Consider the following 19998-nt stretch of genomic DNA (forward strand, 5'->3'; position numbering starts at 1 on the left):
TCAGATCTTCGCATCCAAAATCAGTACCTGACCTCAACCCTACTGAATACTTTTGGGACCAAGTCCAAAATCAGCTTAGCTCTGAGGAAAGGGGAACGCCCTCGATACACGTCAGCTTTCACCCCTTGCTGTGTCCGCACCTTACTACTTTATGTATCTGTATGGCTCATTGAGAGTTGCCTCTCTGTGAGTATCCACTTTTAAACACTTTTAATATTTATGAAATGTCTCTGGTAATGCACTAGGTGAGCGCGCCTTCCTTTTGTTTTGTTTTTATGGTCTGTATTGGATTACCCCATCCAAGGAAGTCAGCATCCACCTAGTCTTGAAACACTGATGTCCTTGTCGCTTTTTACTGCAGAAGACCTATTAGTGCTGGAAGTCACAGTATTTCATCCAAAATTAGTAGCTGACCTCAACCCTACTGAACTCTTTTGTGACTAGGTCTTCCCATTCAACATCAGTACCTGAACTCTGCCCTAATGAACACCTCTATGATCAGGTCTTCTCATCCAAAATCAGTACCTGAACTCAGCCCTAATGAACACCTCTGGGATCAGGTCTTCTCATCCAAAATCAGTACCTGAACTCAACTCTAATGAACACCTCTGGGATCAGGTCTTCTCATCCAAAATCAGTCCCTGAACTCAACTCTAATGAACACCTCTGCAATCAGGTCTTCTTATCAAAAATCAGCACCTGACCTTAACCCTACTGAATGGGAATGGGTATTGTAAGCCAGGTCTTCTCATCCAACAGATCAGTACCTGTCCTCTAGGGATGAGCCGAACACCCCCCGGTTCGGTTCGCACCAGAACTTGCGAACGACCCCCTCGTTCGAAACGAACGTTAGAACCCCATTGAAGTCTATGGGACTCGAACGTTCGAAATGGAAAGTGCTAATTTTAACGGCTAATATGCAAGATACTGTCCTAAAAAGGGTTTGGGGACCTGCCTCAGGGGACATGGGTCACTGCAAAAAAAAGTTTTAAAAACTGCCGTTTTGTCGGGAGCACTGATTTTAATGACGATTAAAGTGGAAAAAAAAGGTGAAATATTCCTTTAAATATGGTGCCTGGGGAGTGTCTGTAGTATGCCTGTGAAGTGCCACGTGTTTCCCGTGTTTGGAACAGTCCCTGCACAAAATGACATTAAACGGAAATAACACCATTTAAAACTGCTTGCGGTTTTAATGTTATATCTGGTTCCTGCAATATGGTTGAAAATCATTCAGAAAAATGGCATGGGTAGCCCTCCCTGCCCATTACCAGCCTATTTGGGTCTTGTACGCATATTAAGGGGAACCCCGTACCCATATTAAAAAAAGGAAATGCGTGTGGCCCCCAGGCCCTATATACTCAGAACAGCAGTATACAGGCGGTGCAAACAAGACAGGGACTGTGTAGGTTTGTTGTGTTAAGTTGAATCTGTTTGTAATTTTCAACCGGTACATTTTTAAAGTGTAGCTCCAGTCAAACAAACTATTTTTAAGCTTTTTGAAAAACATAGGGAAGGGTTATCACCCCTGTATAATTTGTTTTGTCGTTCATCTTTTTTCATCTCACTTGCTGCTGTCTCCTTCCGTTTGCAAGTAGGAGATGTTTGTAAGTTGGATGTTTGAAAGTAGGGGCCTGCCCTATATTATAGCGGTATGTACTGGGTACAGAGCACGCAGACAGCACGCACTATCTCCTAACACTACTGACTGCAAGCTCTATTATTAACCACTTGACCACTGGGCACTTAAACACCCTTAATAACCAGACCAATTTTCAGCTTTCGGTGCCCTCACATTTTGAATGACAATTACTCAGTCATGCAACACTGGACCTATAGGAAATGTTTGTCCTTTTTTTCACACAAATAGAGCTTTCTTTTGGTGGTATTTAATCACCTCTCAGTTTTTTATTTTTTGTGCTATAAAAGAAAAAAGACCGAAAATTCTGCGAAAAAATGAATTTTTCTTCGTTTCTGTTATAAAATTAAGCAGATTAGTAATTTTTTCTTCATAAATTTTGCCCAAAATTCATACTACTACATATCTTTGGTAAAAATAAGTACAAATTGGTGGATATTATTTGGTCTTTGTGAAAGTTATAGAGTCCACAAGCTATGGTGCCAATATCTGAAAATTGATCACACCTGAAGTACTGACGGCCTATTTCCTTTTTTTTCCACAAAATTGTCATATTATCAGGTTATTTCACACACACAGCATATGCATACCAAAAGACCCTGGAGAATACAATGGTGGTCGTTGCAAATTTTTATCTCACACGGTATTTGCACAGCAATTTTTCAAACGCGTTTTTTGGGGGGAAAAAACAGTTTTGTGCTTAAAAAACAAACAAAAAAAACAGTAAAGTTAGCCCAATGTTTGCATAAAGTGAAAGATGAAGTTATGCTGAGTAAATAGATATCAAACATGTCACTCTTCAAAATTGCACATGCCCGTGGAATGGCGCTAAACGTCGCTACTTAAAAAATCCCCATAGGCGACGCTTAAATTTTTTTTTACTGGTTACATGTTTTGAGTTGCAGAGGAGGTCTAGGACTAGAATTATTGCTCTCGCTCTAACGTTCTCGGCGATACCTCACATGTGTGGTTTGAACACCGTTTTCATATGTGGGCGGGGCTTACGCATGCGTTCGCTTCTGCATGCGAGCACATGGGGACATGGGCGCTTTAAAAAAATTTTTTTTTTTTATTGTTCATTTTACTTTATTTATTTTAGTTTGACATTTTTTTCCCCAAAAATATATTTTTGATCACTTTTATTCCTATTACAAGGAATGTAAACATCCCTTGTAATAAGAATATGGGGTGACAGGTCCTCTTTACAGTGAAATCTGGGGGTCAATATGACCCCACATCTCACCTCTAGGCTGGGAAGCCTGAAATAAAAAATAAAAAAAAGATTCTGGCTTTGATCGTACTGGCGAGTTGGTAGAAGCACCGGAGGGCGGTGAGGGGTGGGGGGCGTCTATGGCTGGGTATTTCAGGGTATCACCGAGTATGGCTGGGTATCTCCGAGTATGGCTGGGTATGGCAATTTATGGCAGGGTATTGCAGAGTATTGGCGGGGTATTGGCGGGGTACTACAGAGTAATAGCAGGGTACTGCAGAGTATTGGTGGGTACTCCAGAGTAATGGTAGGGTACTGCAGAGTAATGGGGGTTACTGCAGAGTACTGGGGGGTACTGCAGAGTAATGGCAGGGTACTCCAGAGTAATGGCAGGGTACTGCACTGCAGAGTAATGGCGGGGTACTGCAGAGTAATGGCGGGTACTGCAGAGTATTGGGGGGTACTGCAGAGTATTGGGGGGTACTGCAGAGTAATGGGGGTACTGCAGAGTAATGGCAGGGTACTGCACTGCAGAGTAATGGCGGGGTACTGCAGAGTAATGGCAGGGTACTGCAGAGTATGCACTGGTATTGGCAGGGAATTGAGGGGTTAAATTCGGTGAGCAGCGATGTGGACACTGCAGATGCAGCCCACATCGCTGCTGACACCGATCTCTTTCCCCTCCGCTGTACCGATCGGTACAGAGAGGGGAGGGAGGAACCGGCGTCATAACATGACGCCGGTTTGTTTACAAGTGATCACTCCGTCATTTGACGGAGCGATCACGTGGTAAACGGCCGCGACGAGCGGCCGTTTACCGTGATGCGCCGGGTCCTGTGGACCCGGCGGTCACGGATGCTCTCGAGTGCGCTCCCCAGGGGGCGCGCGAGAGCAGAATTCTGGAAGGCCGTTAATTAACGGCCTCTCAGAGTTAAACAACCACCCTGAAGCCGTTAATCGGCAATGGGCAGTTGTTAAGTGGTTAAAGCTAGATCACTAGCTATATAGGTGAGGTGAATATAGTGGTGTATACTGCGGTCAGGGCACAGACAACAACCACTACACAGCAGCAAGATAGGAAATCAGCCAAAAACGATTGGTGTGTACTGTGTTGAAGGTACACAGAACACCCACTGCTTCAGATGCTAACACACTACACGAGGCCGCCTCAAAGGCGGCCTTATATAGTGTGGGGCGTGCACTACACAGCCTGAGCTATGATTGGCCACAGGCAGGACGCCCGTGGCCAATCATGGCTCTCCTCGCTGCTGGCGCTGCGATTGGCCAAGCATGCGGGGTCACAGTGCATGCTTGGCCAATCATGAGCCAGCAATGCACTGCGCCACCGCAGTGCATTGTGGTCCGCGCGCGCCACTCAAATTTTGACGCGAACGGCCCAAACGTTCAGAATTCGCCGAACGGCCGAACAGCCAATGTTCGAGTCGAACGTACGTTCGACTCGAACACGAAGCTCATCCCTACTGTCCTCACAAAGACCCTTTTCACACCGAGGGCGTTTTGCAGGCGCTATGGTGTTAGAAATAGCGCCTGCAATCCGCCCTCAAACTGCTGCTCCATTGTCTCCATTGTAAAGCCCAGGGTCTTTCACACTGGAGTGGTGCACTGGCAAGACGTCAGGAAAAGTCCTGCCAGCAGCTTCTTAGGAGCAGTGTGTTTACCGCTCCTCCACTGCTGATCCCCATTGAAATCAATGGGGCAGCACTGCAATACCGCCGGCAAAACGCCACTATTGCGGCATATTGCGGGCGGTTTTAAACCTTTCTTGGCCGCTAGCAGGGGGTAAAAGCTCCCCGCTAGCGGCCGAAAATGTGATGCAAATCCCACGGTAAAATTACGCTATTTTTGTTTACCGCCCACGCTATGAGCTGTTTTCTGTGAAAGCTGTCTAATGGTCACAAGTTTCCATAGGCACACTTCAAAATCCATAATGCCCCATACACACTATCTGATTTTCTGCTGAGTTTTTCCTTCAGATTTACCAAAACCATATAATATGAGGTCAAACCTTAGGACTTTCAATGTGTATGCAATCAGGCAGGCCCTTCTACTACATAGTTTTGGTAAATCTGAAGGAAAAGCTCAGCAGAAAATCTGATAGTGTGTATGGGGTATAAGACAACCTTTTCAGATGAGTGGATTGTTTTTATAGCCATATTGCCATCCAACAATCATGATATATTAGATAATCTTTAAAAGGGGTGCAAAGTGAAGCATCACAACCACGGCATGTGAACACCCGTTTGCTACCATTGCAGTTTCGAAGAGGAACTAATAACACTCAGGCCGCGTACACACGGGCGGACTGTTCGCCCAACCTTGTCCGCTGAACAGTGTTTGGGCGGACAGTCCGCCCGTGTGTGGGCTTTCAGCGGACAGTTTCAGCGGACAGTTGGACGGACAAAGTCTTTCGGAAATTCCGAAAAACTGTCCGCTGAAACTGTGTTTGAGCGAACAGTCCGCCCGTGTGTAGGCTACTTTCGAAATGAGCAAACTGTTCCCGCTCGGAAAGTCCGCCCATTTCGAGCGCGTGTACAGGTAGGCGGGGCCCGCGAGGGAGACGTCGCGGGCTCCGCCGCCTGGAATGGGCTTAAAGGGGAACCCCAACGCCGAAAAAAATCGGCGTGGGGGTTCCCCCAAAGTCCACACCAGACCCTTGTCCGAGCACGCTACCCGGCCGGCCAGGAAAGGGGGGCGAGCGAGTGCGCCCCCCCTCCTGAGCCGTACCAGGCCGCGTGCCCTCAACATGGGGGGGTGCCTTGGGGAAGGGGGGGCCGCGCGGCCCCCCCACCCCAAAGCACCTTGTCCCCATGTTGATGAGGACAAGGGCCTCTTCCCGACAACCCTGGCCGTTGGTTGTCGGGGTCTGCGGGCGGGGGGCTTATCGGAATCCGGGAGCCCCCTTTAAGAAGGGGGCCCCCGGATACCGGCCCCCCACCCTATGTGAATGAGTATGGGGTACAATGTACCCCTACCCATTCACCTGTGAAATAAAGTACAAAAAAAAACACAACACAGGGAAAAAATATTTTATTGCACAGCTCCGGGGGTCTTCCGTCTTCGGGGGTCTTCTCGCCGGACTCCTCCGCTATCTGTGTGTAGCTCTTTTACTAGCGGAGGAGTCCGGCTTTCTTCCTCCCCGCCGCCGGCCTCTTCTCCCGACTTCGGGGGTCTTGTCCCCCTCTTCGGTTCTTCTGCCGGGCCACCGCGCCTTCTTGTAGCTCTTTTGCAGGCGGTGGCCCGGTCTTCTGTCGCCGCTGCCTTCCGTTCTTCTGTCGCCGCCTTCGGTTCTTCTGCCGGGCCACCGCGCCTTCTTGTAGCTCTTTTACAGGCGGTGGCCCGGTCTTCTGTCGCCGCTGTCGTCGCCGCTGTCGTCGCCGCCGCCTTCCGTTCTTGTTCTTCTTCTTGTTCTTCTTCTTCTTCTCCTGGAGATGTTGACTCGACGAGCTCTCCGGCCGGAATGCCAGAGCCGCGCTGTGCGGTCACTTATATAGTGACACTGGGGCGGTGTCACATGGTATATGTCACATGGGTTGGTCACATGGGTTGATGTCACATGGGGACTATGACATCGTAAGGGGGCGGGGTCACCATGTGACATATACCATGTGACACCGCCCCATTGTCACTATATAAGTGACCACACAGCGCGGCTCTGGCATTCCGGCCGGAGAGCTCGTCGAGTCAACATCTCCAGGAGAAGAAGAAGAACAACAAGAAGAACAAGAACGGAAGGCGGCGGCGACGACAGCGGCGACGACAGCGGCGACGACAGCGGCGACAGAAGACCGGGCCACCGCCTGTAAAAGAGCTACAAGAAGGCGCGGTGGCCCGGCAGAAGAACCGAAGGCGGCGACAGAAGAACGGAAGGCAGCGGCGACAGAAGACCGGGCCACCGCCTGCAAAAGAGCTACAAGAAGGCGCGGTGGCCCGGCAGAAGAACCGAAGAGGGGGACAAGACCCCCGAAGTCGGGAGAAGAGGCCGGCGGCGGGGAGGAAGAAAGCCGGACTCCTCCGCTAGTAAAAGAGCTACACACAGATAGCGGAGGAGTCCGGCGAGAAGACCCCCGAAGACGGAAGACCCCCGGAGCTGTGCAATAAAATATTTTTTCCCTGTGTTGTGTTTTTTTTTGTACTTTATTTCACAGGTGAATGGGTAGGGGTACATTGTACCCCATACTCATTCACATAGGGTGGGGGGCCGGTATCCGGGGGCCCCCTTCTTAAAGGGGGCTCCCGGATTCCGATAAGCCCCCCGCCCGCAGACCCCGACAACCAACGGCCAGGGTTGTCAGGAAGAGGCCCTTGTCCTCATCAACATGGGGACAAGGTGCTTTGGGGTGGGGGGGCCGCGCGGCCCCCCCTTCCCCAAGGCACCCCCCCATGTTGAGGGCACGCGGCCTGGTACGGCTCAGGAGGGGGGGCGCGCTCGCTCGCCCCCCTTTCCTGGCCGGCCGGGTAGCGTGCTCGGACAAGGGTCTGGTGTGGACTTTGGGGGAACCCCCACGCCGATTTTTTTCGGCGTTGGGGTTCCCCTTTAAGCCCATTCCAGGCGGCGGAGCCCGCGACGTCTCCTTCGCGGGCCCCGCCTACCTGTACACGCGCTCGAAATGGGCGGATTTGCCTCCTCCTTACGTGGGCGAGTCCGTTCATTTCAAAAGTTGAGCGAACTGTTTGGCAAACAGTTCGCTGAAACAGTCCGCTCGTGTGTGGGCAAGTCCGCTCATGCAAATTTTGAGCGGACTGTTTGCCGAAACTGTTTGACGAACAAGGTTGGGCAAACAGTCCGCGCGTGTGTACGCGGCCTCAGTCGCACATTTTTAATGACCCTCAAATGCACCACAATGCACAACAGTATGCATTGCACAGGATTGATGTTTGAGCTATATATATATATATATATATATATATATATATATATATATATATATATAGATATATATATATAGATAGATAGATAGATAGATAGATAGATAGATAGATAGATAGATAGATACACACAATATGTAGATTAAATTAGAAAAATGTGGATTAAAATAGCATAACAATTAAGAAAAAAAAAACATTGCAATACCATATGGCTTGTGTAGTTATATATATGTTACATTTTTTGCATTTCTTAGAGATGATGGATTATATTGCGCAATGTGAGTGCGCACAAGGACTAGTCTGTATTTTCAGATATAAACCGGTTTGTTTAATAATCTGTGGGATTAATGAAGTAAGCATTAGGGCTTACTGTTTCTCATCCTATAACAAAAAATGTAATGCTTTGCTTTCCATGTTCATGTAAATCAAATCACAAGATGACAAAGGAATAGAGGAGGGAGGAGGGTCAGCTAATTTCAGACCCAAGAGGCAATCAGTATTGAGAGAAACAGGGACTGTGGTACCATCTCCTTATGGAATGTGCCCGGGATTTACAGGAAGAATACAGAGACAGATAGCCTTGATGACTGCCAACATTTTTCAAATTAAAATTTATAATTTAATGGACCAGGTGTACAAATTCATTATATAGTGAAAAGACTTTCTTTTTTTTTTTTGAAGTAGATGTAAATCTTAAATTCCTTTACCAGCCCTGTAGTGTTGCATTGGACAGTGTTGCCCAACGAAGACACACTGTAAAGACAAGAAGACCAGACAATTTGGCTAAAGTTCTATCAGTCCAGTTCAGATCACAGCTCTGCAGTGGTGTGCGCTAAAAAAAGTAAGACACACTTTTTTTTTTTTTAAGCGCAACATGTTGCATTGTGCTACATTAGAATGCATTGCAGTGAAAAAAGAAGAAAGAAGTGTAATTTTGTGTTGTTTTAATAAAGTTTAAAAAAGGCGTCATTACAATGCATCAGCACTGCTCCCATCACAGCACACACCAGCTGCCATGCAGCCCCTGATGTGAACGAGCTATAAATACTAAGGTTAATCCAAAGGTTTCTTAGGGTTTCCTGAACAAAGAGCAACTTCTGACTCTCAGTTATATAACCACTGACCACCAATGTAAGGGGCATTCTTCCCACCAACCACCAATGTAAGGGACATTCTTCCCACTGACCACCAATGTAAGGGGCATTCTTCCCTCTGGCCACCAATGTAAGGAGATTTCTTCCCACTGGCCACCAATGTAAGGAGATTTCTTCCCACTGGCCACCAATGTAAGGAGATTTCTTCCCACTGGCCACCAGTGTAAGGAACATTCTTCCCACTGGCCACCAATGTAAGGAACATTCTTCCCACTGATCACCAATGTAAGGAACATTCTTCCCACTGATCACCAATGTAAGGAACATTCTTCTCACTGATCACCAATGTAAGGAACATTCTTCCCACTGATCACCAATGTAAGGAACATTCTTCCCACGAACCTCCAATGTAAGGAACGTTCTTCCTACTGACCACCAATGTAAGGAGCATTCTCCCCACTGTCCACCAATGTAAGGAACATTCCTTCCACTGCCCAGCGATGAAAGGAACATTCTTTCCGCTGACCACCAATGTAAGTGACATTCCTCCCACTGACTACCAATGTAAGGAACCTTCTTCCCACTGACCACCAATATAAGGGGCATTTTTCCCACTGAGCATAAATGTAAAGGAGACCTTCCTTCTGCTGCCCACCAATGAAAGGATCATTCTTCCCACTGACCTCCAATGTAAGGAACATTCTTCGCACTGACCTCCAATGTAAAGAACATTCTTCGCACTGACCTCCAATGTAAGGAACATTCTTACCTCTAACCACCCAATGTAAGGGGTATTCTTCCCACTGACCACCAGTGTAAGGGACATTCTTTCCACTGACCACCAATGTAAGGAGCATTCTTCCCTATAACCACCAATGTAAGGGGCATTCTTCCCAATGATGAACACACTAATGTATCGTGCGCTGTAGATATAGTAATTATTGGCAGGGGTACCTGAAAGGTATTTTTAAGGTTTCCTATGTGTTAAAATGTTTGTAGAAGGCTGCTTTAGACAATTATGCACTTCCAACAGTTTGGGAAAGACCCGTTTTCTATTCCAGCATGTGCATCAAGCCAACTTCATAAAGACATGGTTTGACCAGTTTGGTGTGGAGTAACTCAAGTGGCTTGCACAGAGCCATGACCTCAACCCTACAGAACACCATTGGGGTTAATTGGAAAGCCAATTGAGGGCCAGGTCTTGTCATCCAACATCAGTACCTGACCTCATCAATGTTTATTTTGACTAAATGGGCACAAATTCCCACAGACATATTCCAAAATCTTGCAGAAGGCCCTTCCGAAAGAGCAGAGAATGAAATGTCGAGCTCATATAGGTGTGGTGATGGTCAGGAGTCCACAAACTTTTTGCTATATAGTGTATTTTTTTTTATGGCTCTCTACTATTAAAGCGTGAGTCGACCCGGAGTTCCGCCATTTTTTTTTTTTTAAAAGCCAGCAGCTACAAATACTGCAGCTGCTGACTTTTAAAATAAGGACACTTACCCGCCCAGCGCGCCCGCGATGTCGGCACCCGAAGCCGATCTCTCGATCGTCTCTCGGGTGCTGCCGCCGCCATCTTGGGTATGGGAATCAGGAAGTGGAGCCTTTCTGCTTCATTTCCCGGTTCCCTACTGCGCATGCGTGAGTCGCGCTGCGCAATAAGGATGGACCCGCTGCCTCTGGGATCTGTGTGTTTCCCAGCAGGCAGCGGGGGACTTTCGGAAAGGGGCGGAATCTACGCCCCTTTCCGCAGAGAGCCATCCCGGAAGTGGGTGCAGATACCTGTACTGTACAGGTACCTGCACCCCCCTCCCCCCTGAAAGGTGCCAATTGTGGCGCCGGAGGGGGGGAGGGTTCCAATGAGCGGAAGGTCCACTTTAGGGTGGACCTCCGCTTTAAGTAAAGGTGCTTGTGGTTGTATAATTTATACCAGGAGTGAGCATCTTACTTTGGTATATTTTGTTTGTAACAATCTATAGTTTCATACAATATTTTACGTTAGAGACACGTTTAAAATGTATCTAAGTTTAAGAAGTGTTATGGAATCATTACAATCCATGTTGGCCCTTTACTACTACATGTGTGCCCACCATGGAGACTTACTGTTTATTTTTGTCCTGTGGACTTTGCCACCAGATAGTGATGGGAAAGCCAACATTTTACAGTCACCAAAACAGGAAGTGACTGGAAACCTCTCAACGGGGACACCTACGATTGGCCAGGGCAATAGGTGGCCCCATCGGAAGGCTCCCAGCCATTTCCTATTGCCAACCAGGGTTCCATGGTGCCCTTGAGTTCTTGCAGAGGCAACTAAGGATTCTTTGACTGACAGCCAATTGGCCTCCCAATAATAGTGCCTGCTTAGTTCCATAGCCGGCGCCATTGGCCAGAGCAGAGCCAGCGACAATTGTTCCAACTGACCCCCAATGTACATTTCCCACTGACCTTCAGTGAACTGGTTTTAGCGGGGGTTCCCCAAGACCTGACAATGACTTTAAAGTGTTGCCAAACCCACAACAGTAAAATCAGTCTGTATATGCAGTAAAGTATGCATGTTATATGCACTGTGAAACCTAAGGGGTTAATCCTCTGCATTGTGTAAAAAGGCTGTTTGATCCTGTCTTCTCTGACCTTCCCCTTCTTCTGCAGTCCCCAATCCATCTCCTGATAGTACAGAGCCTTGTAGTCACTCTGCACATTCTCAGTGTGGTGTGTATTGCAGGGCCAATCAGCACTGTCCAGACAGAGGGTCAGGGATCATACAGCCTCATAGGACAGTCAGTGTAGAATGATAACTCCTCCTACAAGCTTTGACCAGACGCTGACAGAAGTAATAAGACTGCTATATATTGCTGATTAGAAAAGGTGTTTAACAGTTTATATTTACTAAAATAATTGCATTTCCATGTTCTGCGTACTGTGGGAGATCAGATATAGTGACTGCAGGCTCCTGAGTTTTGTAAGACTTTAAGGATTCCTTTAGGGTAAAAAGGGTTGACGAAAGCTGCTCTAAGCCCTCCTTCATACCAGTGCGATTTGTTGTGCTTCTGCCCTCATGCTGCCGTGCACGACAATAGAAACTCCATCATTCTCTATAGTGCCTGTTCACATCAATGCAACACAGTGCAGTGAGATTTTAAGAGGTGCAGGTGCTTTTTATGATGCTACACAGCGTCTTTTTAGCTTTATAAATTTCAACGGGAGCTTAGGGAACAAAAAGGCATGCATTGGTGCAGTTTTGTGCTTAACATCCAGTCTCTTTCTCCTAGCAACAATGATGTCACAGCAGATCTTGCTAGTCATTGGCTGAGACAAAAATATATTGATAACATGCATAAACATGCTACAAAACCACACTGAAAGAGGCATGATTATTCTGCAATACTAGTGCAAACTCAAACTAATGCCGCATACACATGAGCGGATTTTCCGACGGAAAATGTTCGATGGGAGCCTTTTGCCAGAAATTCCTACCGCGTGTAGGCTCCATCGGACAGTTTCCATCGGAATTTCTGTCGGACAAAATTTGGGCTCCAGTTCTCAAATTTTCCGATGACAAAATCCGTTGTCGGAAATTCCGATCGTGTATACACAAAGTTCCACACATGCTCGGAATCAAGCAGAAGAGCCGCACTGGCTATTGAACTTCATTTTTCTCGGCTCGTCCTACGTGTTGTACATCACCACGTTCTTGACATTCGGAATTTCCGACCAACTTTGTGTGACCGTGTGTATGCAAGACAAGTTTGAGCCAACATCCGTTGGAAAAAAAAAAACATGGATTTTGTTGTCGGAATGTCCGATCGTGTGTACAAGGCATAAGAGAGGAATTCCCCTCACTTGGTACAGATTTCACATCATTTCCTGTTGTATCTATACAGGACAGGACGGCAATGGAAATTTCCCTTATATCTCTATGTCCATATGTCTCTACCTATACAGATTTCCCATGATTTCCCATTGTGTCTACAGGACGGGATGTCAATGGAAATTTCTCATATGTCTCTATGTCCATATGTCTCTATCTTTACAGATTTCCCATCATTTCCCATTGTGTCTACAGGACTGGATGTCAATGGAAATTTCCCTTATGTCTCTATGTCCATATGTCTCTATCTATATAAATTTCCCATCATTTCCCATTGTGTCTACAGGATTGGAAATGAACATTTCCCTTATGTTTCTATGTCCATATGTCTCAACCTATACAGATTTCCCATCATTACCTGTTGTGTCTACGGGTCTGGATGTCAATGGAAATTTCCCTTATGTATCTATGTCCAAATGTCTCTACCTATACAGATTTCCCATAATTTCCCATTGTGTTTACAGGACGGGACGGCAATGGGAATTTCCCTTATGTCTCTATCTATACAGAGTTCCCATCATTTCCCATTGTGTCTACAGGATAGGATGTCAATGGAAATTTCCCTTATGTCCCTATGTCCACATGTCTCCATCTATACAGATTTCCCATCATTTCCTGATGTGTCTACAGGACAGGATATCAATGGATATGTCCCATTTGTCCATATATCTGTATCCAATATGGAAATGGTTTTGACTTTAGAAATAATTTCGTGTATGCACAGTGGTATGTAATTATTTCCCCACTATCCACGTTTCCATAAAGCTGAACTTCAGGGAAACAGATAAATCCACAGTTGAAACACATATATGGGAGCTGTCTTCACTGTCAAAGGACCTGTATTTCAGTTCATCCCATCCTGAGATTTACACAGCTCTACCTAACAGTACAATCAGCCCACTGACCTGATTTTTACCTCTGTAAGTGATGCAACACAGCTAGGGTATGAGATTGGACATCAAAGGAGCAGCAATGGACTGATGAGGTCATGACTCATGCCTCTGCTCTTTCCTACAATCAGAAGTTTTACTGTCAGTATACTTCAATGCAGGATGCCTAAATGTCCCAAATTACTGTCCCTACCTCTCTCAGTCTGAGTGCCTTTGTACAAGAGGTAACGCAAGACTTGTAAAATTTGTATAAATAAATTTGTATGAGGGGTGTGTATTCCCCCATATTTTATACTATATGATATTTTGGGGAACCTCAAAAGTCCATGCTGGTATAGACTTGGAGTTTGATTTGGAGTTTTTTATTAAATTTGGATGTGGTGCCACCCCCTCATTGTGTATCTAGGAGCTTCCCAGACCCTCCCCCCCATAATTTTGGCAACCGGCACCAGACAATCAAGCCAAAGATCGCCACCTGGAGGAAGTTGAGGAGAAGATGCTGGTGGCAACCAGGGACTTCACTGGTGTCGGGCCATTGGAGCATAGGTAAGTATTCTTGCCTTTAGCTCCTCATTAAATAAATACACAACTCATGTGCCTTTTTTCATCCAATGTGGTATATTGGCAGACCATTCATAATGTTAATACAAGACATGCGTGCAATATAACACATCGCAATCATTTTATGTGTGAATGGGCCCCTTTTTGACAACTTTCCCCATTGGAAGATTTACCGTTTATTTCTCTTCTGGTGACAACTCCAAATTTTTGTATTTTTTTTCTCACTTTTAATTCTGATGACTGGTGGTCAACAGGACAAAAAGAGGGGTTGAATCTCCCCAGTGGGGGACACCAGACAGTGACACAAAACCTGACAGAGGTTGTAATGCCTCAGCACTCTTTTTAGCGCCCCACAAAAGTTTTGGCTTCAGATAAACTTTAATAAGGGAAGGATTGGGAACCCTTGGCCCTTGGGGGGGGGGGGGGGGGACTCATCAAGTGGCCCTTTTTAAGGTAGAAGTAGATTTCTGTGGGCTGCAAAAAAAAGGGGGTCTACATGTGCCATGGTTGGCCATTGATTAGCATGCATGGTAAAAGGAGGGAAATCCAGCATTAACTGCCTTCATGGCTTTTAAACATTTTGTCACATGATATCTTCAAAGGATGTTGGTGTCGGAAGATGGGTCTGAACGAGGCAACTATAACATGTGCAGTATGTATCCATGTCTGTGGGTCCCACTGTGATTGATGTCTGAATAATAAAGTAGCCCCACCTCCATGACTATGCCTTGAGGGCATGGGGAAATGCATCAGTAGGCAAAGCCTTGGAGGAACCTAGGCCATAATTAATCTTCACCTAACATGTGGGTTGACTGGAGTCTGGTGCAGAATTACTCATTGGGCTTGGATGGGCTCTGTAAATGCTGGCACTTGGAATTCAGTGGATCACCGGAGAATTGCCATTGGCGCTTCGATACTTTATGGGGTTGTATCTCCACTAATATCATGCCCCCCCCCCCCTTCACACTAGCTCTGTCCTCCCCTAAATTGGATACATGTTATGGGGTTACAAATGTAAGATACCAACTTCTAATAATATGTTCCTATAAAGCTCATGAATCTTCAAATATATTCGGTCGAAAATCATTTTGTATAGTATTTTCATTCTCACGAAGAGCTCAGATTTTTTGGAAGGATAAGTAAATAATTGTTTGTGTATCTAAATACAAGTTGAAAGGGATTGATTAAAAAGTTTATTTTTTCTGGTGCCTCATGTATGCTGCCATAGAGGAAAATGATGGTAAGTATTTGATACAATTTTCCTTTTTTCCTGGCACCAACATGGCAGCATATATGTGGTACATTGCTACCATGGATTGGCACCAGGAAAGAAAAATTATGGCAAAAACTTGATACAATATATGTGGTACTTTGAGGGCATGGGTTGGCACTCAAGAAAGAAAAATTATGGTAAAATATTGATACAATGATGATAGGAATTTGATACAATTTTCTATTTTCCTGGCTCCTACATGGCAGCATACATGTGGTACTTTTCTGCCATTGATTGGCACCAAGAAAGAAAAATGATGATAAAAATTTGATACAGTTTTTCATTTTCCTGGCATCAACATGGCAGCATACATTTGGTATTTTGCTGCCATGGATTGGCACCAGGAAAGAAAAATGACAGTAAAAATTTGATACAATTTTTCATTTTCCTGGCACCAACATGGCAGCATATATGTGGTACATCGTTGCCATGGATTGGCACCAGGAAAGAAAAATTACAGTAAGAATTTGATACAATTTCCATTTTCCTGGCACCAACATGGCAGCATACATGTGGTACATTACTACCATGGATTGGCACCAGGAAAGAAAAATGATGATAGGAATTTGATACAATTTTCCATTTTCTTGGCACCGACATGGCAGCATATATGTGGTACTTTGCTGCAATGGATTGGCACCAAGAAAGAAAAATTATGATAAAAATTTGATACAATACACGCGGTACTTTGAGAGCATGGGTTGGCACCAAGAAAAAAACCATATGGTAAAAATTTGATAGAATTTTCCTGGCACCAACATGGCAGCATATAAGTGGTACATTACTGCCATGGATTGACATCAGGAAAGAAAAATTACAGTAAGAATTTGATACAATTTTCCATTTTCCTGGCACCAACATGGAAGCATACATGTGGTACTTTGCTGCCATGGACTGGCACTAAGAAAGAAAAATTATGATAAAAATATGATACAGTTTTTCATTTTCCTGGCATCAACATGGCAGCATATATGTGGTACATTGCTGCCATGGATTGGCACCAAGAAAGAAAAATTACGGTAAGTATTTGATACAATTTTCAATTTTTTTCCCAGTCGAGAGATTCCATTTCACTTCCTGTCCTGTTGACAGAACAGGAAGTGATAGGAAATCTTCTATCCAATAGCAGAACAAATGTTGCCACACTGGACAGATTTCAAGGCTCTTGCCGTTCTGGTGATAACCTAAAATATTGGATTTTCCCCAGTCTGTGCCAATGGTTACCTGGCCAAATAGAGAGAGGGCCCATTCACACGTATGTGTATTGTGGTGTTACATAGTGTTGGGCCTCGTTCACATGGGTGTACTACAGCATACACCTGTGCACAGATGCACAGGTGTTTCGTGCATCCCTATGCATGTTCATTGGGATAAAGTGGCTGCTACGTTTTCAAATCCGTGTGCATGGGTGCACGGCCTTGAACGCTGACAGTGTGCTCACGTGGCTGGTAAATTGGGAGCAGCGGCTGTGTCCTTGCACCTGCTGCATCCCAATTGACATGAATCGGACTGCTTGCACGAGGATGCACAGAACACCTGTGCATCCCCAAGCAGACATACACAGCCATTGTACAGGTGTACGCTGCAGTACACCCATGTGTAAACAAGGCCTTAATGCACCCCATGTTGTTATGAATGGGTTGCCAATGCAACACAATGGATGGAAAATCAAGCATGAAGAATTTTTTTTTTTTAACAATGTAGCACACCATAACACACATTATATGCACTGTGGTGCGCTGCAGTGTAATGTGTGTAATACAGCACAATGAACGGCATGTCAGCACACTGCACATAGAGCAGAAACATTGCCAATGTAAGTGTGAATGGGCCCTCAACCTCCTCAACAGGGGTAAAATAAACAACAATAAAAACCTGACAGAGGTTCTAACCCCTTACTACTCCATCCAAAACAAAACAATGTTGGCTTTAGATACACTATAACTCAACATCCCCCTTAGTGATTGTATATATTAGTGATTGTCAAAGGGTTGGAATTCTTGACTTCTTTTAGCCCTGGACAGTTTTGCGTGGGACCTTTCCACTAGAACCAGAATGAATTATGAAGGAAAATCACATATTTATTTTTATAGAGAAAGCAAGAGTGTGCTATTATTTATAATTCCTTTTTTTTTTTATAAATATCTTATTTATTTTCTTCTTCTTGCTAATGTGTTTTTAGAAAAGGATCCCTTTGATCCCTATATCAGCTCATGATGTCACAAGCCCCAAGTAAGTTTCCAAAAATATTCCCAAACCCAACACATCCCAACTTGGCAGGAAGCTTCAGTCGGGGGATTGGCACACTTTTCGCCCCCTCATCACCTATACATTCAAGAGCTCGATAGCTATGAGCCTATTGGCTTGCGTCCATAGAAAAGAGGGCTGGACAACCATGGGGCCTTTAAGCTCTAAGGATAGTCACAGCAAAGCCAAAAATAATCATCTTTAATCATTAAACACGGCTAATTATAATATACAAACTAATCATGGCTTCTGTGGCATAGATTTTTTTTTTCACCAATACAGCCAATCTTTTTAGGCATCCCATCAGTAGATGTCTTCAAGAAGGCCATGCTTCCCTTCATGCAAGGTCCACCACCATACCATACAGAGATGATGCTAAAACAGAATCTTCCCAAGGAATGACTTAAGCCCCATACACACTATCAGTTTTTCTGCTGAGTTTTTCCTTCAGATTTACCAAAACCATATAATATGAGGTCAAACCTTAGGAGTTTCAATGTGTATGCAATCATGCAGGCCCTTCTACTACATGGTTTTGGTAAACCTGAAGGAAAAACTCAGCAGAAAAACTGATAGTGTGTATGGGGCTTTATTTTGCTCATAGGTACAACCTAATCATGGCTTCTGTGGCATAGACTTTTTTTCACCAATACAGCCAATCTTTTTAAGCATCCCATAAGTAGGTGTCTTCAAAAGGCCACACTTCCCTTCACGCAAGGTCCCACCACCATCCCATACAGAGCTAATGCTAAAACAGAATCTTCCCAAGGAATGGCTTATTTTGCTCATAGGTACAACCTAATCATGGCTTCTGTGGCATAGAATTTTTCACCAATACAAGCCAATCTTTTTAAGCATCCCATCAGTAGGTGTCTTCAAGAAGGCCACACTTCCCTTCATGCAAGGTCCCACCACCATCCCATACAGAGCTAATGCTAAAACAGAATCTTCCTAAGGAATGGCTTATTTTGCTCATAGGTCCAACCGTTGGCTGGTTTTTGGTCATAAAAGGACTTTTCACGGACCTAAATAGTTCCATTAACACCTTGTGCCACACCTGTTCTTTTATTCCTATGCCATATATTTGAGAATGTTTGCAGCCAACAGAGCCACCATCTCCCTTGCCTCAGCAACCATTTTCTACAGTTATTCTTCACCTTACACGTTGACTTGTACCCTTCTATTGGCTAATCCCAATTCTGTCTTTCAGCTAGCACATTTTTCTACATTTCTAAATACCCATCACACTTTTTTTTTTTTTTGCGGGGGGGGGGGGGGATTTTTTTTTTAAAAAGCACAAGCCTTGGTCTTCTACCCTAAGCCATCACATCCCTTCCATTCTCCTTCATGCATTCCCTGAGCAACTCTTATTCATCTCACGTACCTATCTCTACCTCTCTCCCCTCTAGCCTGCCCTGAACAAAGCACCTTCTCCATTAGCATCCCTCCATCAGCAGCATCCCTCCATCAGCAGCATCCCTCCATCAGCCAACTCTAGCTCCCACCATCATTTTTTTTTGTTTTTTGTTTTTAGCTGCCCATTTGCACCATCACTATTTTTCCAAAACGCCCCCCCCCCCCCCCCCAGTGCACTACCACCATCGTCTTCATTTGCAGTTCCCCTCCCACCTATCCCGACCACCTTACCTTTGTGCAGAACAGACTAGCAAGATGGTAGTGAAGGCTGAAAGAATTGCTCCAATCCAGCTCTCTTTCCCAAGACTCAACATTTCCACCTGGACCATGGAGTGGAGAGTGGGGGGGGGGGGGTTTGGACAGGGGGGGGGGAAGGGATTGGGGTGGGGGGGAGGTCTTGAAATTCTTGCAACCCCCCCTCAGTAAAAAGCCAAAAATGCAAAATCCAAATGTCGAAATGAAAAAGAAATCTCCTTGGAGGAAAAGGGGGTCTCTGCGCCCTCCCCAAATGGTGATGGAAGGCAGATAGGAATGGGGTAAGAGTCCACCGAGAGGTTAATCCACTTTTTCCTTGGCAATAGGAAAAAAAACATTGGAATCCAGTCTTCAGCCCAGGAAGACGGATGGAGGGTGCCCTTTTTCTTCGGTCTCTATTTGCTCCTTCTTCCTTCGTCTAGTCGTCCATCCGTAAATTATTATTTTTTTTCCCCTTTTTGTCGTGGCTCCTACAAACCCGGGTGAAAAAAGGGAAGGGGGGGGGGAAAGGGAAGGTGATCCACAAACGAAATGGGTTCCCCTTCTTTTATAGTTCGCCTGCCCCCCTTTTTTTCCTTTTCTTTTTTTTTTTAAGTTGCCAGACTTGAGGGGGGGGGGGCGCTCCTCGCTTTTGCCCCTCTCACACCCCCTCCTCTGC

The 19998-nt window shown here is 45.3% G+C and overlaps 1 protein-coding gene across 1 annotated transcript in view; it reads right to left on the reverse strand.

Moving 5' to 3' along the window:
* Window positions 1–19445, reverse strand: part of LOC143950714 (gamma-aminobutyric acid receptor subunit beta-4-like) — a 408464-nt gene extending 389019 nt beyond the window's left edge. Inside the window, exon 1 of the mRNA XM_077465189.1 lies at window positions 19317–19445. Coding sequence (XP_077321315.1) covers window positions 19317–19414 — 98 coding nt within the window. The 5' untranslated portion in view covers window positions 19415–19445. The remainder of the gene's footprint in view (window positions 1–19316) is intronic.
* Window positions 19446–19998: the final 553 nt, after the last annotated feature.

Source organism: Lithobates pipiens, unplaced genomic scaffold (genome assembly GCF_037356315.1).
Source record: "Lithobates pipiens isolate NorthernLeopardFrog02 unplaced genomic scaffold, aLitPip1_a1.2 Scaffold_1, whole genome shotgun sequence".
In the NCBI taxonomy this organism is placed as follows: Eukaryota; Metazoa; Chordata; class Amphibia; order Anura; family Ranidae; genus Lithobates; species Lithobates pipiens.